The 25,859-nt window shown below is 40.0% G+C and overlaps 1 protein-coding gene across 1 annotated transcript in view; it reads right to left on the bottom strand.

Annotated features, from left to right (window-relative positions):
- VPS13B (vacuolar protein sorting 13 homolog B) overlaps positions 1-25,859 on the bottom strand; it is a 359,343-nt gene that overhangs the window by 28,831 nt on the left and 304,653 nt on the right. The window contains exons 41-49 of the mRNA XM_053466785.1: positions 21,203-21,384; positions 19,814-20,163; positions 16,088-16,249; positions 8,504-8,659; positions 7,256-7,519; positions 5,077-5,160; positions 4,737-4,912; positions 2,059-2,229; positions 1,305-1,506 (exon numbers count right to left, since the gene is read on the bottom strand). Of these exons, the coding sequence (XP_053322760.1) occupies positions 1,305-1,506; positions 2,059-2,229; positions 4,737-4,912; positions 5,077-5,160; positions 7,256-7,519; positions 8,504-8,659; positions 16,088-16,249; positions 19,814-20,163; positions 21,203-21,384 (1,747 nt within the window). The remainder of the gene's footprint in view (positions 1-1,304; positions 1,507-2,058; positions 2,230-4,736; positions 4,913-5,076; positions 5,161-7,255; positions 7,520-8,503; positions 8,660-16,087; positions 16,250-19,813; positions 20,164-21,202; positions 21,385-25,859) is intronic.

Below are 25,859 nucleotides of genomic sequence, written 5' to 3'. Positions count from 1 at the left end.
ATGGGATTTTCCTCGCTCAGCAGTGCGTATCGTAACAATGTTCAAGCCCCATCTTTGTAACAAACCTCTGTGCATCCAGGCTGAAGATGAAAAGGAGATGAGGTCATAACCAGAACTCTTATACGGTATAGACGTCCATTATAACAAACGGACGCAATGTTAGAAATTGCAGCTTTATTCCTATTTAAATTTATTGATGCCCCTAGGAGGGCATACTGGGAGTTGATGCATTTTGCCACAAGATCATCTTGAGATCATTTTGCCATCAAATAAAACCGATGCATTCTAGAGTTCCACGGGGCCACAAGGCCTCTCACACCATTTTTACAGTGACAGAATGAAGATATTTATGGTTAATGGTTCACAGCGTGACACGAAGTATCTTGTATAGGTGGCAATTACATAAACATTATCCAAAGGTTAGGAGGACCAGCACTGATTCTACTCCCATCATGCTCAGATCTGCTCTGCGTGTTTCCAATGTACAGCTTTGACGTTCTCTTCTCAACAGCCACACCGTGATCACAGCACCGTAAGGTCATTATGGTGGCACAACTTCTTACAAACCAACGTGTCTACATTCTGTCACTGTTAATTGGGGCTGGTAGTGGGAGTCAAAACCCATTCTGGTTATGAAGCAGGACAGTGATGTCAGGCCCTTGCTACACAACATACATGTCTCCCCCGTAATGCACAACGTCCGTATCATGGCAAGTGTTCAGAACCTCAGTCAATCAGGAGTGTGAAGATCTGAAACCACAACACTTCATCTCAACTCTACAAACCGCTCACATGTTCACTAAAGTCTGAAGATAGCATGAGGGCATGCTATATGATAATATACAGTGTACATATATACTGTATATGTATACATATGGAATAGTATCATTATTATTACAACACAGCATTATAAGACATGTTCATAAACACCTGTTGGAAGGTACAATAAGAACAAATAGATTAACGGAAAGTAAACATTTTTATAACGAGAGCCAATAAGATAAAGAAGAGCAGTCATTTAGAACAATTAGAATGCACAAAGCTAGGTTTTGGTCATCTTACTGCTACAAGTTAATAGCAAACACAAAAAGAAAAGAGAGACATCCAACTGAAACCAGAGGGCATCATACTCCTGGGAGAAAGTGAAAGAATTTGTACTACAGGACATGTAAAAACATATATCATGATTGTCACCAAACAGAAATACAACAAAATGCATGTAACTGCATCAGAATAATAATCTGAAAAGGTAGCATTGAATGTTTAGTAATTTAGCAGACTGCTGGTTAGGAGGATGGATTTACCTTGAAATTGGGAGGTATGATGGTTTTCCCAGCAGGAATCTGGAGCACAATGTTCTCGCCCTCAAAAACCCAGAGGTCCCACCTGGATTGATTGATGAGCAGAGCCCATGGGAGCAGTTCAATGAGCAGCGTCTTCAAGTGAGGTCTCCAGATGGAAAGCTTCACCCTCATGGGGCTATCCCACTGAGCCAGCTGCTTACCGCTACCACACAACACACAAAATCGGGATTAGCTTCTAACCCAACTCAAGTGCAACTAAAGAGGGAGCTGAATATTACTTATTCAAACTTCTGACTATACCAAAGGTATTAACCAGGGCATTCATGTACATTTTCCTTCCTCACATTCATTGTAATGCTATTGTCAGCCCAAGCAGGAGGTTGACCACACTTGGACTCTACCCGCATTGTTTTAGCGGCTTCCACTTAGAGCAAAAGAGAATATAAGAGAAGCGTTACACTGCTGACACTCTATAAATACATGTAATGTAACACTGTGTTATATTAATAATCTGGAATAATAAACTGCTCCCCTTTAAGACACTAGCTACACATAAAGCATTAAACAAGAAGAGTGGAATTATAACAATATAACACACAAATCATTTGTTATACTATATATACCTGGACCAAAGCCATTTAAAGAAACATTTATAGCAATTATTTGTTATTATTTAATTTGTTTTTTTTTTTGCAAGGCTGCAGCTTCATAAACACATCTGTACTTGCAAGGTGGGTGAGTGAAGACGACCTACCCTTCCGTTTCTTTTTTATTATAAGGCCACTCTGGCTGAGAACCGCTTTCATCTCCATAGAACTCGGAAATAATCTCACTTGCAGAATACCCGCTCTGAGTTTTTGTGGCTATCTGTTTAATAAGAGAGGTTGAAATGGGAACGGCACATTGCGAGGGGTCATCCTCTTCCCTGGAAATAAAAAGAACACAAAATAACAAAAAGGTGAACAAAGCTTTCATGCAACACACTACTTTTTTACATTACATTTTACATTTTTAGTAATAATGTTACATTTTTAGTAATAATAAAAAGACGTAAAGTCATCATTATTTCCTAAGATACGTATTAAAATCTATTATATCCCAAAGTATTTGTTTGCATTTCTCTAAAATGCTTTGAAATACTTCATACATTCTATTTCAAATCTTAACGCTTCGTGTAACCACGTCGGAGCCAGTGCTCATAGAGTAAAGCACAGAGAACATACTTCTGAGAGCGATCCTTTCTACGGCTGTAACTAAGGCACGTAGAAAGAGAAGAATGATTTTATTTAGACAGTTTCATGTATATGTTCTGCTGTCTTCATACAGAACGTTGTGTTTGTAGAACACTGTGATGCAAACATTCTGAACTTTTAAGGGAGGAAGAAGACAAAGAGGGATTTGGGTCCCACTTGGGAGGTATGTCAAGGTCTCACAGCACCACCTAACTCATATTTCTCTGATACCGAAAACTTAAGCATTTCAGCGCATGGCAATTCTGGTCGACAAGCCTAACGTATATATTATATGTAGTTTTTTTATTCGGAATTTCCAAACTATCTTGTGCTTGTAAACTCTCATCGGGTGTCATACCCCACTACACCATCCCAACGCAGGGAACGGAAACCCTCACCTTTCCCAAATGTTTTGGCATGTGCTTCTTTCAAGCACTCCACAAATAAAAGAACGGTTAAGACGTCTTGAAACGGGAGGCAGTTATCAGCAACAACGTGTGCTTTAATAAAAACCCGCCATGCTGCAAGCACTCTTTCCTGCCGCTCCATGTACTGTAAGCTAGGAATTTCCATGCTCGGAGCAAACACTTAACATTACTACTTCTCTCCTCGCCCTACGGAAATATTTCTTAATACATGAACTGGCAAGGTTTGGGAAACACTTAACGGGGTGGAGGCCTAAACAGATCAGTGTGCCGATACCAGAATATTCATTTCTTAATGTTATTTAGGAAAGGTACTTGCGTGTCTGAAACAAAAATGTATTTATACAGGAAGCGGCGGGCGGAATATTCCGAAACCGGTACCTGCGATGCAATGGACACTCTCCCCCTATGTCCAAAGGTATTAAAAATGTTTCTTGTGCAACGGGGTAATCCCCGTAACCAAAGAACGTCCCTGCTGATTGGACCATTCCATTAGTTGCCATAGTGATAGCACCACTACCTTGCCAAATGCAAAAAGATCACTAATGTTATTGTGGAGCTGCGTTACAATATAATTATAATGTTACAATGCAAACCTTGCAATTAACTCAAATAATAGTCCCTTACAAAGGATATTATATACAAAGGATAACAATATGCATGGGGTGTATAGTAACAATATGCATGGGGTGTATAGTAACAATATGCATGGGGTGTATAGTAACAATATGCATGGGGTGTATAGTAATAATATGCATGGGGTGTATAGTAACAATATGCATGGGGTGTATAGTAACAATATGCATGGGGTGTATAGTAACAATATGCATGGGGTGTATAGTAACAATATGCATGGGGTGTATAGTAACAATATGCATGGGGTGTATAGTAACAATATGCATGGGGTATATAGTAACAATATGCATGGGGTATATAGTAACAATATGCATGGGGTATATAGTAACAATATGCACGGGGTATATAGTAACAATATGCATGAGGTATATAGTAACAATATGCATGGGGTGTATAGTAACAATATGCATGGGGTGTATAGTAACAATATGCATGGGGTGTATAGTAACAATATGCATGGGGTGTATAGTAACAATATGCATGGGGTGTATAGTAACAATATGCATGGGGTATATAGTAACAATATGCATGGGGTGTATAGTAACAATATGCATGGGGTGTATAGTAACAATATGCATGGGGTGTATAGTAACAATATGCATTGGGTGTATAGTAATAATATGCATGGGGTGTATAGTAACAATATGCATGGGGTGTATAGTAACAATATGCATGGGGTATATAGTAACAATATGCATGGGGTATATAGTAATAATATGCATGGGGTATATAGTAATAATATGCATGGGGTGTATAGTAACAATACGCATGGGGTGTATAGTAACAATACGCATGGGGTGTATAGTAACAATACGCATGGGGTGTATAGTAACAATACGCATGGGGTGTATAGTAACAATATGCATTGGGTATATAGTAACAATATGCATGGGGTATATAGTAACAATATGCATGGGGTATATAGTAACAATATGCATGGGGTATATAGTAATAATATGCATGGGGTATATAGTAATAATGTGCATGGGGTGTATGGTAACAATATGCATGGGGTATATAGTAATAATATGCATGGGGTATATAGTAATAATATGCATGGCGTATATAGTAACACTCAATGGCGGTAACAGACTGATGTATTTAAATAAGGACAAGCAGTGGAATGGCACACCAGATACCTTGCTTGGAACATCAGGTGATGGGTTAACTCCGGTTCTATGTTCTGTAGGGTTTTTTCCAGTCCTTTTCCTGGAACTATCTGCGTTTCCGTTAACCCAAGGCTCCTTTTCTCCAAATGTACGATGATGGAATCAGAGAGATGGCTCCTCATGATAAAAAGTGGGCTAAACATGATCTAGAGATATATATAAAAAAAGCACAGGGTGACATTACTCTCTGCTCTTTACAGCTGCCTGCTGTAGTAAATTTTGGCTTTCAAGGTCGCACCGACCTTCCTCCCATCCAGCCCGTGAAAGGTCAGTACGATAAGGAACTCATTGCCAGATAGGGAGAACTTACCATTCTCTGCTGCACTTGGGAACTGGGCTCCAGCGTTAGAAGAGAGCACCACACGTAGATGATGGACCTGTTTGAAGACGGCACCTGTGACATATAAACACGTTTAGATTGTAAGCTTGCGAGCACAGCCCTCTTTGTCTTAGTCTTTCAATTTTGTTTTGTCAGACCTTCTGAATAAATGTATCGTATGGAGCGCTGCGTAAATTGTTGGTGCTATATAAATAAAAGATAACAATAATTTATCATATCAGCATATTGCCACCTTTATTCTGAATATGTTTGAATAAGAACGTCTCTACATCAGTTTGGAGAAATGTTGATATTTTGAATGAAAAGTCATATTTTTGGCGCTTTTTATTTCTACCATATATATACATTATTTCTCATAGTAAATAAAACCTAGTTGGAAGCTTATTAAAATAAAATAGGAGTGTTCATCATTCCGGGAAAACGGGTCCCACGGTTATCATTACTATTTTTTTTTTTTTAACGCGCGTAACCATTCGAGTGCCGCGCTATAAAGAATATTCCGCTGGTTAATGAGTTTCATTTTCATCTTAAGAATGGCATGCAGCCAGGAAGCCCCGACATATGCATGGCATTCATACGAGACCCATCTGATACGAGTTTTGCTGGACAAATTCTTCACCTTAAAAAACCAAATGAATATCTGTGGAGAGGTTGGAATTTATTTTGTCAAGCAAGATTTCGGCCTTTTTTTTTTGTTGGAAAGCAGGAAATCCATGTCTAACACATCAACAGTAGAGGGAACAGATGTATGATATCGGCAGCACATAATCAAAGAACAAGGCTGCTGCCAAGTTCTAAACAAGCCAGGGACACAGGGTGTGTAAATGAGAGCATCGCACAACCATTTTCTCATACACATCACTTCTGCAACCTACAGCGATCGGCTACCACACCACGTCCTGATCGCACCAAACGTTCGCGAGAAACTGTCAGCAAGAATCTCAGGGAATATAAATAACACATATGTATCTCAACCCAACTGAAATAAAACGTTTATACAAGAACCGCAAGTCACTAAAACAATAAATACAGAGGATGGCATTTCGGAGTCGTTACACATCGTAAACAGGATTCCATGCTGCATATGGCAGAAAAGGCGGTTGTGTTCACACTATAGTTAAAGAGACAGTAAACTTCTAGACTAACGCCAGCTTCTTTTATGGAATCCGTAGCTCTTTTTATTTGCTGTTGGAACTTTAAGAAACGTAAGAAGCACATAGTTTTCTGTGGCTGTCCGACTGACAGCTGATTGGCCGCAGATGCACATCTTAGCCAATCAGCTGCGATCGGGCGCCGACAAAAAGATCTTCTGCCTCTGCTCCTGCAATAAGGATTGCTCTTTTCAGCTCCCCAACTACCATCTAGATAAGATCCCCTCCAGCGATTCTCCCCCCAGGAGCGGTTAGCGATTGTCAGCGGGCAGAACAGGCATTACCAGTCACAGTGAGAAAGAAGCTTGTAACTTAACATGTACAAGCGGCTTCATCACAGTTCTGGGGCCCTAAACAGCTTCAGCTTCTTCTAGAGAAGACAAGATTATCTTTATAACGTTTACTGGCACTTTACACCGGTAAAAGCTCTACGCGCTCATAGCCAATATTTTAGCCTGTGCCAAGACCTTCATTCATATACTGTGGTGTCTAGATCAAGGCGCGGACCTTGCAGGGTGAAACATCACGTGTTTTCTTAAAATTATTGTGACACTGAAATGATTAGATAATAAACTGCACCCGCAGACCTGTGAATGGAAATACTTTACTCCGAAGCTGTGCAAGAATGAATCCGTATATGCTATTGTCTGTGCTTTTAGGTTCTTAGAATGTTTCTTGGTACTGCTGAATTCCCAAACTGTTCCCAGAAACACTTCTTTAAACATGGGGGACACTTAATTGTTTCGCAACATGCTGCCACTGAAACAGAAACACTTCCTAATTATGTCTATGTTGGTATTATGTGACTAACAGAATAAAATGACAGATGAGCAAAGGTTTATTTGCTTAAAATATCAGAAAGTGCAATGAATGATACAGCACCTTTAACCTGCACAATGTTAGCAACATGCTGCTGAACTAGATAGCCATTATAATTTACATGACACACAGCACTCTAAGCCGAGGGGCTTTGTGAGTGTACTGGGGGGTCTCAGTACCTGAATTATCATGCTGTGCTCAGCGGCATCCGATGCCAGGCATACATCTTGGGACCAGGCTTCGTCTCCTTTTGCCCGAACGCATAGCTCGGAGAGCTCATTGTTTTCCAGAACGTAAGAAGGCAGTTTCTGTTTGGCTGCTAAGCAGTCGAAATGTTCCCGTACCACAGCCTGGCCATCGGGTCCCACGTAATGCTGAACCACTTTCAGCTCGATGCTCTCTGACAGGTAGCTGCAGATGACCTGCCTTCCGCATATCGTCACCTACAAGAAATGGGGAGAAAACATGTTGTAATGTTCGTGACGTTCTCTCAAGTTACTTGCGCTGCTTAGAGTTGTTGGCCATGTGATGCTATGAAATGTTTGTAATGACGATTTTTAGTCCCAGTTGCGTGCATACAGTGTGTACATGTATGTAGCATACATGTGGCAGGGAACTTGACTTCTATGGCTCCTTAAACCTAAGAATGTCAGAGAATTGAGTAACACAATAAGAAATACACCCAGATTGTTCAGGCCTGAAGGTAACCTGATCATCAGATATTTACCGTAATACTAGCCGGCTGAAAATGTAATACAAGGAGAAGATTGAAAGCTTCCTGATATGGCTTAAGGAACGCAATATAAAATACTGTTTATCTAAAGGAATAATGTGGGAGAAGCCTTATATCCAGCATCCTATACATCTCCCGCTAGACACGTTTACAGTAAGCCTAACATTATGTGAAAACAAAACATGCGTCATCCCACTGGACACACACATGGAGTTATTACAGGTATGTTGGGGATTATAGAAACATAGAATCTGATGGCAGATAAGAACCATTCGGCCCATCCAGTCTGTCTATTTATCCTGCTGTACAGACTCAGATCTTATAAGTCTTTGCTCTTGTCTTGGATTCAGGACAGCGTTATGCCTATCCAATGCATGTTTAAATTTCCTCACTGTATTAACCTCTACCACTTCCGCTGGAAGGCTGTTACATTTATCTACCGCCCTCTCAGTAAAGTAAACCTTTCCTACATCATATCTTAGCATCTGGCCCTCTAGTTTTAGACTATGATCTTTCGTTAGGTCTGATCAATTGTGTTCCTCTTAATTGAAGAATATGAAACACAAGAACTAACGCTAATTAGCGGTTCAACAATTCTGCTTATATTGAAGATGTGTCTGTACATATATATGTATACATGATAGCCCCAGGCGGTGTAATATAGGTATTAACCCTGGGAGTGCCCATGACATGCCTGTTTCTGCACTCCATTCAGTTGCTGGATCTTGATGATAAGGGACGCCGTCCGTCCCTTGTACTGGATGGTTCTGATAAACGTCCCGGCATTGTCCACATTAAACGGCTCTGACCAGCGCCAATTTCCCCAGCCTTCGATACAGATGTGGAGCAGCTGTACAGATAGAAAAACCATAAGGAGGTCAGAATCATAAATACGCAGCCTTCTGTCACTGAGGATGCTTTACTACGCACATGTAAAGATTTAGGACTTTTAGCGTCTTCTGGGAAATAAAAGGTTTGCAACGTGAACAGCACAACACACTAAACTTGCTTCACATGATATCCGTGTCCTTGGTCTTCATAAAGAATAAATTATTAAACCCTTTTGGAAGTGGGTAAAAGTGGAGAAATCGTCAATATCAATGCATCGCTACGGTGAATGCAACACTTTCATCGTTTAACTATACTTTACAAGGCCAGCCAAGCTCTTACGGCAGAAAACGCTCAATGGAATTGGACCATCACAGTGTATAACAAAGTATAATAATGTACAACAATATATAATAATGTATAATAATGTACAACAATATATAATAATGTATAATAATGTATAGCAATGTATAATAATGTACAACAATGTATAGCAATGTATAGCAAAGTCAAGGAAATGAAACCACAAGTGATGGGGGGGTGATGTATTGCTCTAGAGACCCCCATTTTGTTCCTTAAAAATCTTAAAGAGCCTGTCAATTATTCTTTGCAGTTTGGGAACACTTAAGTGTTCATGAAGAATATGTTGTTTTGTACGCAGCTCCGGTGGGAAAGGGGTTAACGGTAAAGACATTTTTGGAGCAGTTACTTTCTCGGTAAAGGCTAATCTGTAGGGGTGGTCCATGTAGACACCTCTTCAGTCAGACTTCGCTGACGGACAATAACATGTCAGACAATCTGCTTCAAGACATGTCACAACTTCATTTAAAGCTTTTCAGCTGTTACTGAAGCATTTACACTGTGTACACATTCACAACACACATCAATATGAGGTTTATCTGTGATACACACACACACACACATATAGAGGGCCAGTTGCGTTGAGGCAGCGAGGACCGGTGGCCAATTCATTGCAGCGTATTTATGCGTATTAATGTGGATTACATTGCTGCGTAACCTGGAGATGCACCCATCTACTCCAAATGCTTACCCGCACATCACAAGTAATGCTACATTTTATTATTTTATTTGTTTTAAACAAAGCCTTTTTTTGCAACAATTAGTTTCAATTATTTTTTTTACAAAATGAACATTAAGTTATAATAAGGGCATTTTATGTCATTTAGTACGATAGAACTTAAGGAGTTACAATATGCAAAACAAAACATATGCACTTCTGATCCTGAGGTTCCTTAAAATCAGAACCAAGATGTAGAAAGGAATACAAAAAAAAACAAAACAAAAAAAACAACAAACAGAACTGAACAGGAAGAAGTTAATCTGGTGATTCATAAAAAAATCCAAAACAAATGATTATTTTTTGGCATTAATAACCAATGAATAATTAATAATCCTGTTTTACATGGCTGAGTGCGTCTATCACAAGGGTTAACGTGGCCGCCTCGGAGACCTGGCATAGCCGGGGATGTCCTTGTCATCAACCGGAGAACAGACATAAACAAAGAGCGGGGGGCTTCTAAACGAGCCGACCAATGGGAGGGCAGGGAACGCAATGTTCATTTCTACTGAAAGATATTAAAAGTTTTATTGCATTCTTATAAAGGTAATAAGAGGATTTAACGTCCAGGATTCAGGCAGTAAAAAGCAATGCGATTTAAAGCACAAAAAATATATACTGTGCCAAGTTTCATGTGTTGGAGGTGACATTACACATAAAAACCATGCGCAGTGTATATAAGCAGTGAATACTCGGTAATGACAAATAATGACCTCATTTACTGTATATATATATATATATATATATATATACATATACATATATATATATATACATATATATATACACACACACTGAACATGGGACACTCCAGCCATCAAATGCACTTTAACGAATATGACAGCTGAGGGGTCCCTTTAAATCTACGTGACGCCCCCTTGAAAATACATGAGAGAATCCGTCATATACATTAGACCCCCAGTTAAATGCCGTGCAGGAGATGTGTTCGTCGGACACGCGTGGCTCTGTTATACCTACCGCCAGTCGGCTCCAGCATTGGCTCAGCGAAGGATGTCGGGGGGTCTTATGTGCGCATGTAATGGGATAGAGTTCCTGAGAACCGCCGGAGCGTCTCAGTTCATACAATTTGCTGGAAAAGGCTGGATGTAATGGAAGGATAGTAAATTACCCCTCTGACAGGGAGAAAAAACGAAACCAAGTCTTTTAAAAAATGGTCGCACTACTATGTGACACCTAAAGATCACACACAACAAAACAGACTAATAATTCAACTACTTCAACCGCCTGCTAATAATATCCATCTAGGAAACGGCCAGTGCTTGTCTATCGAAAGTGATGGATAGACTTTTCAGGGAATAACTCGGATAACAAAGATAAATATCACGCGGTAAAACACAGCAGAATATTGCTTTTCTGTACGAGTTCGGCTCAAGAAAAATGTATAAACAGAGTGTTCGCTGAGTCTGTGTCATGGAGGAATACGCCTGTCGGTTCGCATCTGTGAGACTTTATTTCATACTTGTTGGCACAGAAGCTTCCTCCATACATCATGAAGATTAATGCTTCTGTGACTCCACGGTTCACGGAAGAAAGGAAACAGGGAAAGGCCAAGGGCTAATCGAGGAAAAAAGAGACTGAGTGAAATGCGATTTTAGCAGGAAGAGCAGAAAGATGGGAATCCACAAGAGGAGGCAGAATTACTGCCACCATATAAAAGGTTAATAAGACAAAAAAATCCTAGTACTGATTTTTAACCTTACTATAAGATGGGGGTACTGTCCTGATTTGGTACTTACAGTCACTGCTAATCTATCCGAAGCTGAAGTAATACTTATATTAAATTCACATTCAATGTGCGTAGAGCGCCATGTGCCGTAGCCAGCATGAGGTACCACGGATGGCACTTTGGGCATGCGCCCATGGTGGCTGCAAGCCATGTGTAGCCCACAATGAAAGTGCCAGGTTTGTTTTGCTAAGGATATTTTTAACGGTGTAACATTATGCAGAATATTCATATCCCAGTCAATGCCTCTGTCATGTAATTATATTTGTAAATTACCCATTTATGATGAAAACCCCAACATTAATTTTGCCAGTATATCGATGTTACATTGCGCTGGCCAATGCCGCTGTCAGCCAGGGAATGACCGCCAGACTCAGTAAAACCTGCAAAAGGTATACTTGCACCAGGGGTTTCCTAGAGTAATAAAACACTTGGTCGGACTTGCCTACTAGACTAAATGTTGCATTTCCATGCAGACATGGAATCCATAATGATTAGAAGCTAGACAATAATTAATATGATTTAGCGCATGGTTTCATTTTTCCTGTTATAGTCAATGTATAGTTGTATCAGCTGACAGATTCCTAATGTTAGAAATATATTTTTTTGGAAACTTGAAAGATCTGAGTGCAAGGCTCTTAGTACACCAGCTGATTGACAGGTCTTCAGAGTAGTATTTTGATCTCCTTGTGTTGGGGTGAATTTAAGCTCCTCGCCTCCCAAAACCTGGGATTAGCCCTCACGGCCCTCTTGTAGAAAGGGATTGTGATACCGCAGGACTGGCATTGCTGGGAAGGCTCTAGAAGTGGTCATGGGATGATGACAAGATTTCAAGGTCAAGAAAGCAAATATACCAGAAAATATTTAACCAAGCCTAGTGAACATCTGTGAATGTAGATTAATAAATTGTCTTATACGCCTTATAGGAATCCACCCCGGCTCATACATAGAGATTCCTGATCTATAGAAACCTGCACAATCCTCCTGTTATTTTAACTACAACATTAAATGTGTTATAAAGCAGTTCCTGGGGTTGAAAACATTCCTTTAAAATGTTTCATTGAAAATAATTGGCAACATGGCTTAATATAATCTTATTTTTCTTTCTTCAACAACTTTGCAGTGTTGAACAAATCAGCTGAATAAACGCATTACTGTGAATTTATCGTCCGACTGTTACAAATTGCTCTTTGAAATTCCATATACCTATTTTAATTGCAAAAAAAGGAAAAAAAAGGAAATAGGGAGGTTAATTGATCTAAAGGTAAAAGAAAAGTGACAGCATTGAAACTATTTTCATCGAATTGAACTGTGTTCTCAAGCTATGAAAACACTATAAAGGTTAAACAAAGTATTCAATAGCAGCCATGGACCCGTACGGCTGGAGCGATGGGAAATATGAACCAGTCGCAGAAGTAGGATGGTTTGCTTACCCAGTAACACAATGTGGTGTGTAAGAACTTGCCCTATCTTATTTTATTCCCAAACGTAAGTCAAGTATGAAGCAATGCCTAGGGGAACGCACACTGCTCCAAAAGAATGGATTATTCACATTTATCTCGCAATCTGCTCTCAGAGTTCTTAAAATTCACTAACTTGGCCAATGGGGAATTATCATGAGAAATGAAATAATTTCATAACTATGAGATCATCCCAAATTCCATAAATCTGACACTCGCAGGGATCGTCCGGGGCTCGGGCACTGTTTTGACTTACAGGTAATCCCACTTCATTAATTCATTTAACATGGAAATTATTTAGAGGAAAAATAATAGCATGGGAGGAAAACCACAAGTACTGCATGTGTCGGGTGGAATTCATAATATATACCGGATAGGCGATAATCTGTATTTCCCTTCACAGTCTCAACACCAAGGCAATGTTATTAGACGTCGGTTTAATGCCTTAAAATATCAAATATCTGAATGTGCAACAAGAATGCAAACTGGAAAATTGAATAATAGCAAATATCGCTGGGACCAGAAACACTAATGCCTTCCGATTTTAAAGGAACATTAAAAATTAAAATAGAAACGATGGCATTGTTCACAGCGGACGTACCACTTAAAATGCTACATTAACATTGTCCTCAAGGGCTGCAAACCAGCCAGTTTTAGGATTTCGTTAACATTCACCGTCCACCTCTTTGCATTGTGTTACGTATCTGCTTGCGGTTATTTATTTCATACCGGGTTGTATGGCTTTTAATGTCTGAGTAGTAAAAACAAGAACGCCATTTAATATAGGTGCTAATACGGAAAATGATCTGCCATTTTTGGCTATTATACATATATAACAAAATATAAAAATATATTGGTGAACTGGTCTAACCAGTCTATAGTCCACCCTTTTAATACATCTTGAATGGTGAATGGACTAGCGGACATATTATATTCATATTTATTTTATGAACTAAAAAAGAAACCTCACAGTAAACTGCAGAAGAAAATTGTCATTCACTTTTAACATGTCATGGCCACATAATCTTAGTAGGTAACATACTTAAAACCTTTATATATATATATATAGTGTTAATACTTCTGAACTGGCCACTCCAATTGTCTTTTGGGCTTTTGGGTTTTGATATTTCCTACTAGAAAAGAAAGCTAGAAATATCTTCTTGATGGAGAGGAGCCAATACAAATAATACTGATTCCAAGTAGGAACATCTTGTTGTATGGACTTTAGATTTAGGGGTAATGCAGTCATCTTAGGAGACAGTTTATGTATTTCAGGCCTTGTAGGAAAGCCGTTACAGACAAGGAGTCAGCTTCTAAAAAATGCCTTTGAATAGCTGGAAACAGACCCAAAAATATACCTTTTTAACTATGGGATAACTTAAGGTGGTCACCTGGTGAGCTTTAGTTTCCAACAATGCTCTCTGCTTGCCACAAATTCGATTAATGTGCAGTTCAGTTACCAAAACTGGCTTAACTTCTTACACGACGAAGGTTTGACCTATTGGGCAACCACATTAGCTCAATCATTCACTGATTTGGGGGTCAGCTCACTGAATATATCAAAGAGAACTGCTCTTCAAGATGCACGGCTCTGGCAGTAAAGAGTTAAAGAGAACAATTCCTGCCAGAACCTTTGTTTTATACACTAGACTTCTATGCAATGAAGTTGTATAAAACATAATGTTTCATCATGAAAATAACCTTTTTGTATAATGCGAGTTTGGTGTAATGAGGTGTTTATGAAACTAAGAGTAGCCATGGAATTTTTAGAAGGTGATTTAAAGCATTCTCCCCGACAATCTGATAAAACACCCTCATTCTGGTATGTCCATTGTTTTGGTTTCATGTTTAGTTTAGACTAGTTTTGATTTACTTCATGTTCCAAACTCTCTTACAAACATCTAATCTTTTTGTTTGCTTCAGAGTAGATTTTCTTAAATTTAGGCCAGATTAGCAAATAAACGGCACGGAACTCAGTTCCAGGCACTCTTACTTCCACAAATCATATTAACATGGAGCGACAGCCCCTTACTTACCGCCTACAGTCTAGGTTAATGTGTTTAACTCATCACTCAGGGAAGCTCCCTGCTCAAGTCCCCTTGGCCAATGTTCTTGGTGCCGAGTATAGCGCCGTAGGACAGGGCTTGTCCTCAACCAAGAAGCCACAGCCACCAAACATGCCATGTCTTTTTTTAAAGTACTGGTCATGTCACCCAATGCCTCCTCTGCTGCAACATGTACATGTTCCATGCTTCACTGGTTAAAGGAACGTGTCTTCCCTAACTTATAGTAACACGCACTTTGTATCCATCTTGCATGAAGCCAATGCCTCCTCTAAACACCTCTGCTAAAGCCGGCAATCTGTGTACTCAAGTCTACTTTCTGTTTCAGAAGAAGCAGAGAAGGGATGAGGACAACAGACATGCACACACGTGGTAGTACGCAAAGCATTGTATGATATCCGGCCGAGCACTTTATTAACACTTTAAATACTTTTTACTAGCCCCTGTGCCCATTGAGTAAGAGTAGGGGCATGGATGGGGTTTGGGTTTGATAGACATCACACAGTATATTGAATATAGGGAGAAGGAGAGAGATAAATTAGCATGGACAGGGGGGAAATGATGCGACCATTAGAGAAAGACACGGAACAAAATAAGGAATGGATAAAAACACAAAGAGAAGAAAATCAACACTGAGGTGAGAGACAGAAATGACAGGGATAACATAGAGCCAAAAGAAGGTCCTGAGAGGGTAGAGTTGTGTGTGTGCGTGTGTGTGTACATGTGTGTACGTGTGTGTGTATGTAAAGTGTACCGTAGCCCACGCCACAGGGATGCTTTTAAAGGGATATTACTTTCACATTGCTACAAAATGTTTAGGATGGACTTCATAAGAACCCTAAAAATCAATACGGTTTAGCCCCTGTGAAGTACAGCTCAGAGTTGAGATTGTGTTTCCAGTTAGGCTGCTTTAGGATATGTTTATTTTCTGCATCCTTTTAGTATAATGTACACTTTGGTTCTCTTGGTTTTGGATCAGCACACTCACTCGGGGAAACAAACTGTTTTGACTTTGTTACGGTATTTCTATAAATGAAAGCATGAGAAAGTATAAGCGAGACTTAATCAGATGGATTGGTGGCCTGGAAAAGCCTTTGATCCGTACCTGTGGGGACTTGTGTGAGCGCCAGCAGTACTGGTGGCTGTGGAGACTGGCCAGCACTATATTCTCATCAGTATCTACTTGGCCAAACCGCAGCGTCTCCTGCGTGTCATTACAGATGACAAAATGACTGTAGATCAACTCCTCGGCCTCAGGGCACTGATTCTGGAACACAAAAGAACAGGATGTTTTAATACAGAAAATGCCAAAATAATGTTCTATGTGTCCCTTGCATTCAACTCCAGGGCCAACCCTTCCAGAAAGTTATCTGCCAATTGCAGTTACACATAAAGTCAAGCAAAGGCAATGAGATAAGAAATCTATACAGCTGGTCTTAGACTACAATCCCCATTAGCCCCAGATAGCTGCCTGTATCATTGTACACACAGTGCACCGACCATCATGCTTTACAGCTGCTGTGAAATAATTGAAATCAGTGAATGAGTTACCGAAACCCTTACGGAACAGCAAAGGACACAAAATGAAGGTATATCGGTCATAGACGTCCAGCAGGCGAGGAAACCTCTTTGCCAAAGCGAAAAGGTTATTCCAAGAATAATATAAGGTTCAGTGAGAGCTTCTCTACTTACTGAACTCAGGGGCAACTTCTATCAACCTTGGAACCCCCCCTTTTCCCATCTCTCATATGCAGATTAACCATCAGTCTGCCTGGATTTTAACAAAGCTATGAAAAGAAAATTGGGGATTTGTTTATTTGGTTTCTAATTATTTAATTAATACTGGACCTAGAATATATCCAGTGAGAACATGTGTTATAAAGAAACCTCGATATTAAAGGAAACAAGAAAACTACACAAGCATGTCTTCGTGGAACTCGTGTTAACGCTGCTAAATCCACTTAGAGATCAGGACCAACTATTCTCAGAATGTACATGTCAGCATTATACCGTCAGACACATGGCTCCATCTCTTTTCTTTAAGCCAGTTATTCATTGACACGTTGATGTGGATTTAAGACACTTAAATATTTATTCGTTGTATGTTTTTTGTGTGTGTTGGAGCCTGACTTGTGTTTTTTATCCAGATGAGGAAACCTGATAGAAAATGCAGTTATTACACATCTGTGTCGTCCGCAGCGTATAGGAGCGTGGTGCGGATGAATGAGCTTCCCAGCATTTTAAACCTGCGCAGCATACTTCCAGCTTCATGTCCAGCTACCTGCCAATCCAGCTACCTATCAATCTGGCTCATTTACTTTTCTCTCTGTCTGTGTCACTATGGCTTCATTCCAGACAATGGATTTTTGTCACTAGAAGTCACAACTTCCACTCTTTCCTGATCAAAGCAAGTTCTCAAAACTCTATTTAAGCTTCAGCAACCTTTGGTTATTAAGAAAGCGAAAGAGTCATATTCCAAATATTAAGGGGGCTGGGGTTCTAAACCACTCCAGAAGGGGAAAAGGAACAGGGGATATAATAGAGGAATAACCAGCTCACGTTAAATGAAATACTTGCTTTGCAGAGAAGACAACCGCATCAATAACGGAGTCCATTTGCTTTTTTTTTTTGTTGTTTTTACAGAAATCTCTTTTCTATGGCTCTTTGTGTTCAAACACATCTGAATGATGCCTAAATATATGCCTTAAATCATGTTATCTATCAATGTCTCAGGGGCAGTACAGTATTCTGACTCTGATCTACAGAGCATTGTGCCAGGCGCTCTATACATGATACAGGGCCAGCTCAGCCATTCTCGCAGGAGAAACCGCACTGTGAAATACGAAAGCCCCCTTTGTACGTATGCATATACACACGTGCACACACATACACACGTGCACATACATACACACGTGTACACACATACACATGCTCACACGCATTTTTATCTATGATCATACAATGCTCTTAGTATTTCTATATATCATGCTGCTAATCCTTCTATTATCCTTTTATATGATATTTTTGGGGTTTTAATATCTGGTATGTATCCATCTCCCAGTGCTTTTATTATCTGTCACAGCCATAGTACTGAGATCATCTTGTCTCAATGAACCATGAAGAAATCCTTTCTGTATGATGCCTTTCAATGTATTGTTCAAAACATGACATCCAGAGCTGCAATGATTTTTTGTTTCTCTTCGGAATGATATTTGAACCAGCTGTAGGGGTTTAGATCACACCAGCTCTTGTTTTATGAATATCCTCCTGCAGTAAGAAAACCATGGAATGCCCTTAAAAAAGAATGTTTGATATAAAACAGATGGTTTATCTTCTTCTGGGGCTGCTGCTGCGGTGCCATGTTAGGTAATTAATCCAGCTTCTAGGGATCTCTAGAAGTATAAATAAAAATGACTTTGTTTTCCTTAACTTAATTCGTGGGAGGAGCGCTCAGTAACCCCCCGGGGGTAGAGAAGATCACTTTATTAGCTAAGGGTTTCCAACTCGGAATCCTGGCTCCCGATGTTACACGTACAATTTATTACATGAAACAGAGGAAGGACGGGACAGCTATGGTACTGCCCAAGACCATGGAGTGGACAGGACAAAGCCCACGTCTTGTAAGTGATTAGTTCATAAGCAAAAACAAAAAACCAAAACCCACAACTTTATAACCTTGGCCATACTCCGAGGGTCACCAAGACCGTTCACATAGTTTAAGATTCCTATAGCCGGTTACTTAATGGGTTGCTAGGCTGGATAGAAGTTAGGAATCAGCTGGGTACTACTCAGCCCTTGAGCAACGAGAAGGTTAAAATACCATCAATTATGAAACTTTGTATTTAGTAGCTAACAGAAACGTCATTTTTATCGATACGTTTGCCTGATGTAGAGTACAGTGTATTACTAGAGCGTATGTGACTGACCGTATGCTATTAGTATTGATAGTAAAGACATACATGCAGCATTGCTCCTCACAAAACTACATGCCAAAGTATTAACATGGAAACAATGTATCCCTGTGGTCCTTGAGAAGCGATGTCACGTGTAACGGTTGTCCAAGTGGTTAATACAGGTCCGTGATCATGTAGGATTTTTTCCTTTGAAACATGCTGTTATAATTACATGCTGTTACAGAAGAATCTGTGAGCGAGATGATCCTCGGCACAACCAGCAAACCGATGTTTGTTTGGATATAGTATGAGAAGTCAGGCCCCACTAGACATGAATGCTTTGATGCCAAAACATTAACGAGGTTTCTTTAATTCCTCGGCAGTACAAAACAAACACACAAACAAACTGGAAAATGTTCTGGAAGGATTTATCAGGGCTGAGTAAACATGGCTCTTAATCCTGACACCAGAGACGTTGATAAACCCAAGAAGCCCAATTTGGTTGTTGAACGAATCTCCTCTCCCATGTTCTATTCAATAGGACATACTGATACGCCATGCGCTGGTGGGACTGTACTTCCCGGATGCCACTAGACTAAGTATTAAGGTGATTTCAATCTGTAAAGTAAGCTAGTTGGGTTGAACAGATAATTTAATGGTGATCCTGAATGCTTGACTCCTACATCTATGGAGACTTAAATGGTGGAGACCAGAACCCTGGGAAGCTTGTCAGTCGGTGATAGTGAGGCATCTACCTAAAATGTCCAAAGCCGCGCAAACAGTTCCCCCAAGACCAAAAAGTACATTCTTGGCATATGACATCACAGACTTGCATGGAGATAACGATTTTACCTCATTGTATGTGGCGATACATTTTTATTTCCATTAATTCTAAATCCTGTCACTCCTGTCACTATTAGTTAGAACAGGTTTCTTACCTGCTGCCAAGCTTGAATCGCTGTGTTAATGGACTGCACCGAATGCTGTCCGAAGTTGACAAATACTGGATCAACCAAGACGGTGACGTTCAGAATCTTCTCGAGGGCACTGTCGGAAACGGCCACCTGCCCCTGGATGTGAAATTGTTTCACCAGCTCCCTCATGGTGAGGTTACGGAACTCCAATAGACTGCAGTCTGCCGTGGTGGAGAACTGTATCTCTTTGCAGACGGACACTTCGCTCCATTGTCGTGCATACACATGAGGTTCTTTCAAAGAGATGACCATGTATTCCAGGTCACCTGGCATGGTCTTATCTGACTTAAAAGGGTGTAAGCATTTGGGTGGAACTAGAAGTAAAAATGAGAGAAATAACATTACAAGAAACAGCACTTTATAAAAAGGAGTGAAAATACTGTCTCACAAAATGGAAAAAAATAGTTTAATCTGAGACAATTACTGTCAAAAACTACTTTCAAGAAACATTCATGAAGTGGATGGATTAATATCAAACTCTCCCTTCCAAGGAGTAAACACGATCGTTATATTTTTGTTTTCCAAAATAAACACTTAGTCGAAGATCATGACAAATTGTGAGGTTAATTTAATGTCAGGGTTTTAAGGGGAGGTTTGCTGATTTTAAGTGTTTAAGGGCAAAGCAGCAAGGGTCAGAGAAGGTCATATGAATGGGGAATAGGAGCTCATGGAGAATTAGCTCCCCAATATTTGGACAGCTAAAGGTGTATTTTGGGGATCCAGCAATGAAGACAACGGCAAGTAGTTGGTGCTCCAGCGCATTACACGCACCCTTGGTGACATCACACATACCGCCGATTAATCCCAAGAGGCACAGCACAACCTTAAGGCTTTTAAATGCATCATCACGTTTCTGGGTAAACAATACATTTGTTTGCAAAACCATAAACCCCTTTATCTAAGCAGTGGGGCAAACATATCTTGATTTCAGAGGTATAAGCACTCTGTCCTGTACAATATTATCTGCTTAATAGGCATAATATATTTTCCTCTACATTTTTACTGATCTGAAATCACCACTGGGTCTATTCGCCAAAGAAGAGGTTATGTAGATCTGAACAATGACATTGGGCTCGTCATGCACACAAAACTGAACTAACCCTGCATAAAGTATACCTAACATGGGGAAATGACTTGAAAGTTGTCTCATCAATTTACCTTTACATTACGCATGACCAACTATGGCTCCTTGCAGGAAAAGCTCGATGGGATTGGCCTTTCGCAATACAGCAGAAAGATACAATGTTCAACTCTCCTGCAAACTCCACATTTAGTGAATAAATCCCCACGACAGAGTTACAGAGGAAATTCAGTTGTGGTGGTTGTCATTATTACTGAGACGCAAAGATATACCTGAGCCTAACTGATCCAGGTGATGGCACAAGTGTAGCTCCAGGTGTGCAAAATGGATGGAAACTCCAAGTGATGGGACGAGCCACGGGGTGAAGCACGAGTCCACCCTGGTACAGGCTGCCAACGCTGTAGGAGTTACGAGCTGGTCACAGGCGCTTTGCGAGCCAGATTCGCTTTCAGAGCTGTGAGAAATAAAAATAAAATAAAAAAAGTATTTTATTTAACAATTCCAAGATTATAAAATGTTATATAAGTACAGACGGTTTTGTCCACGTGCCCAAAATGTTCTTGAAAGAGCAGCCAAAATAATTAGATTTAATTTCGCATCTGACCATTAGGATTTGCATAAATATTTATCTGGAAAAAGTGGCATTCAATTGTATAATTATATCCGAACACTGTTATTTTTTCCTATTTAGAATTTTAAAATCCTTCAAGTTATGAGCCAAAAAAAGATAGAAGCAGAAATAAGGCAACAGCTGTAATGTATTTGTTTAATAAATAACAGTATCATCTGTATTCACTATACACCTGGGGCACAAATAAATAAAAATAACCATGATTTAACCAGATCACCAATATTAAAAAGGTCCGCTGCAAATGGAGCCATTACGTGTTCCCGGTTCTTTATTTTGTGCCAATTACATTATTAAACGACACAATGAGGTCCCTATTTCCAATACCTTGCCCCCATATGCATTTGCCCCTTCCACCAGCTATTTGTCACACAGGAGATGCTCGCTTGAGTAGTCACTGTGGGCATGCGCAGAATTTCTGCACACTTTTCATTGATTTCAAGGCAAGCTCTTTCTAGTGCCACTTACCCTTGGACCATGGAGCGTCTACTTAAGGTATGTGATCATTTTTTTTGTTCCAAAATAGGCACTTTTTATGCATTCTACCTCTTTAAAAAGTAAGTTATATGCATTCTTTGCCTGGAGCACTGGCGCGTCCCTTGAAAGATGCTAATAAGGGACAACCCAAACTGAATATACAAACGAAATGAGCTCCAGGAATGAGCGTGCAATTGGTTCATTCTCACGTAAGCCCATCAAACCTCAACAGGGGGGTACGTGCCGATTACTGTAAAGAGTTAAGTTAGGGTTTAGGTTTCTACGATGTAGAGCTATTAGGAGGTAGGTGCCGATGTTTTGTGTAATAACTCATACAGAGATAATGATAAATGGCGATGAAGGGAAACCTCTCTCGTTACAGAATGTTTTTAAAAACATAAAGGTCTCACTACACAGGGGCAGCTTTATAATCATTATTGTTATTAAATCATTAAAATCATTCTTTTAGATTTGGTCACTTTTAGGACTCTTGCAGACCACACGTAGAAGTCCTCATGGTGCTGTACCTTCACCGGGCCATCAGAAACGGGAACAGGGAATTTATTTTGATTGCTGAAGGCTCCCACTGGGTTTACTCAGGCTAATATCAGCTCTTGACCCCAACAACGGATTTCTGAAGCGCACAATTCTACATAATAATTTCTTCTCTTTCTATCGTACCAGGCCAGTATAAACAACAGCCTCAATTTAAATTGCATTTAGCGGTCATTAGGGCCCGGCACGGTTTGGGAATGCTGTTTATATTCTCACACTTGCGTCCCAACCTATGATGCTGAAATTACTCCGCAGTGAAATGTTTACTTGTAGGCTCGGCTCAAATTAGCTGGGTCGTGAAATATGATTTACTCCCCGCACAAGTATGTTTATAATGAGTTAGATAACACTGTGTTCCTAAAGCAGGGCCGTTTCTATGATTAATGAACACATTAAGCGATCGCACAACTTGCGTGAACGTCATCAGTTTTCCAGAGGCGTGAAATTAAACCTGTCAGGCTATTTCAGCCACTGAAGACTTTGTCCCGATGTGCACTGTTCCAGTGTATCCAGTGCCACATGGAGATCCCCAGTAATACACGCTTACCCAACTGATCTCCAGGAGGGTCACCAAAATGTTAATCAGTAAACGTCAACCTAAGGCCCTTAAGAGTTGCCGTTCAGCTGAAGAACATAGAGCTTTCATATGGAACACATACAGGTATATATTTGCTAAATTCGTATGAATCTCCGAAAACCAGACGAGATTACCCACAAAACGGACAAACACACAGCAAAAAGCTTAACATTTTTGTCCAAAATTCGTTGGTGCCATCATTTTTGAGGTTCATGGGAGGCTATTTTCGGGTAAAAAAAGAACCCTCTCCCTTGATCCTCCAATCTGAGGTGAGGACGTCACTGAAATCGTCACTCGTTTGCAAAAGTTCACAGAAGGTTATCTTCCGGTAAAATAACGGAGCTTCCGTGAACACCCTCTTCTTTGACCCTCCAATTGGGGAAGCGGACTTCACCAGAAGCTCCACCATTTTTGGAGAAATTCTGCGGGAGGTCATGATCGCAGAGATGCGGATGAAGAAATAAGAAGAAGATAGAAGAACAAGAAGAGGAAGGAGATTGCTTGAGATAAAGGGGAGCTGCGAGACACGGAAGAGGAAGCTGTCAGTGGAAAAGGTAGGGAGGTCATTCAGAGAGTGTAAAAGAGAGAGTGAATAAGAGTGTGAGAAAATGGGTGAGAGTACATGAGAGTGAGTCATAGTAAATGCGGGCTTCCTATAATGAATTTTGTTTCCGAATTTAAAAAGCCCCCTGATTATCCCCCAAAATTAATGGGCAGGAAACGGAATGATCTGAAAAAAATTTGTCCAGATCATTTTTGATGTATTTATATAATATTGTGTAAAAGTTTAGGGCAGGTGTGGAAAAAAATGTTAATGGTTTATATTTATCACTTAACAAAATATTTGGTGTAAGCACTATTTGCCTTCAAAACAGATTCAGTACTATGTATACTCGCACACAGTTTTTGTTTTTAAGGAACTCGGCCGGTAGGTTGTTCCAAACATCTTGGAGAACTAATCACAGCCGTTCTGTGGATTTAGGCGCCTCAGTTGCTTCTCTCTCTTCATGTATTCCCAGACAGGCTCAATGATGTTGAGATCGGGGCTCTGTGGGGACCATAAATCACTTTCAGGACTCCTTGTTCTTTACGCTGTTGTTGGGGCCTATAAGATGCCTCCCTGATAGTATTGTATGATGGATAAGTATCTGCCTGTACTTCTCAGCATTGAGGAGACCATTTAGTCTGACCAACTCCATTTGCAGAAATGCAGCCCCAAACTTGCAAGGAACCTCCACCATGCTTCACTGTTGCCTACAAACATTCATTCTTGTACCGCTCTCAGCCCTCCGGCACCTGCTGCCATTTGTCTGCACCCCAGTTCTGTCGTTTGACAGACGTCTCTGGATAGTAGATGGTGTACCAGCGCCCCACTGTTTTCTGTCACTGCTGGACTTCTTTTCATTGTAAAGAGGAGTAAGCATGACGTGTCTTTCTTCTGCTGCACTAAGTTTCCTCTTCCAACCAGTTCTTTCTACTGTCCTCAACATTGTCTGCTTTTTTGTGCTTCTTCAAAAGGGCTTAAACAGAACATCTGCGAACCCCCGTCTGCCTTGAAATGTTTGCCACTGAGAGGCCTTGCTGATGGGGTATAACTACCTTGTGTCTTGTTGCTGTGCTCAGTCTTGTTATGGTGTATGACTTTTGACATTAGATGTTCTTCAGCAACCTCCCGGTTCTTTTTATTCCTCCTACACAACTGTTTCAGTTTCAGTTAATGATTGTGTTTCAACCTACATATTAGGACCTGGTTGGTATAATTGTTTAACTATATGCCTACAAAATCCCTGATTTTGTGCAGGTGGACCTAAAAAGAATTGATGCTATTTTGAAGGCAAAGGATGGTCACACCAAATATTGATTTGATTTAAATTTTCTTCTGTTCACTCACTTTGCAGTTTGTTAAATAATAAAAATAAACTATTTACATGTCTATTTTTTTAAAGCAGTCTTGCTTTACAGCATTTTCCATAACTTTTGCACAGTACTGTATATATATATTACAATAATGAAATAAGTACAATAGGAATCCAGACATTCACAATTAGGGATTACTGTAAGTGTATCATCAGAATGTGTAATAGGTATACCGACATCACAGCATAGAAAGGTATAGTTATGTAAATAGGATCCTTATACAATTGAACAGGGGAGGTACACTAACTGCTATACGTATAGAGACATCATATAGATGTATAATGACATAAGTAGGTGTAATTGATAAACAGAGAAGTTCTGTAAATGTAATAGGTACATAGACAATATTGTATACAAAACCTATTTGTGAAGCATAACACACTCCAAGGAAACCCAATAATCTGGTGCACTAATTGGCTGATGTGCTGAATGCTTTGCAATGTGCTAGTTTTGCACTTTAAGCACAAAACAGTTTGCTCTTTCCACTATCTTAATGTTTCATTCCCCCAGCGTTCATGTTACTGCGGTGCCAAGCTCACCACAAAAGGTAATTTCAAGAAGGTCCCACACTCAGAAGAATTAACCCTGTCTAAAACATTTAACTTCTCAATGACAAGAATGCATTCTCGTACAATTAGCATCAAGGATAAAGCCAAACTCTGTCCGATTAATTGAAAGCAGATGTTCAATTTTGTTATTGATTTTTTTTCTTCTCCACCCATAGTCCCCCTGTTTCTCAGATACTCTTGATATCGGAGCCTGCTTTTACCCATAA

This window comes from Spea bombifrons, chromosome 5 (assembly GCF_027358695.1).
Source record: "Spea bombifrons isolate aSpeBom1 chromosome 5, aSpeBom1.2.pri, whole genome shotgun sequence".
NCBI lineage: Eukaryota > Metazoa > Chordata > Amphibia > Anura > Pelobatidae > Spea > Spea bombifrons.
This window is presented reverse-complemented; position numbering and strand designations above follow the sequence as displayed.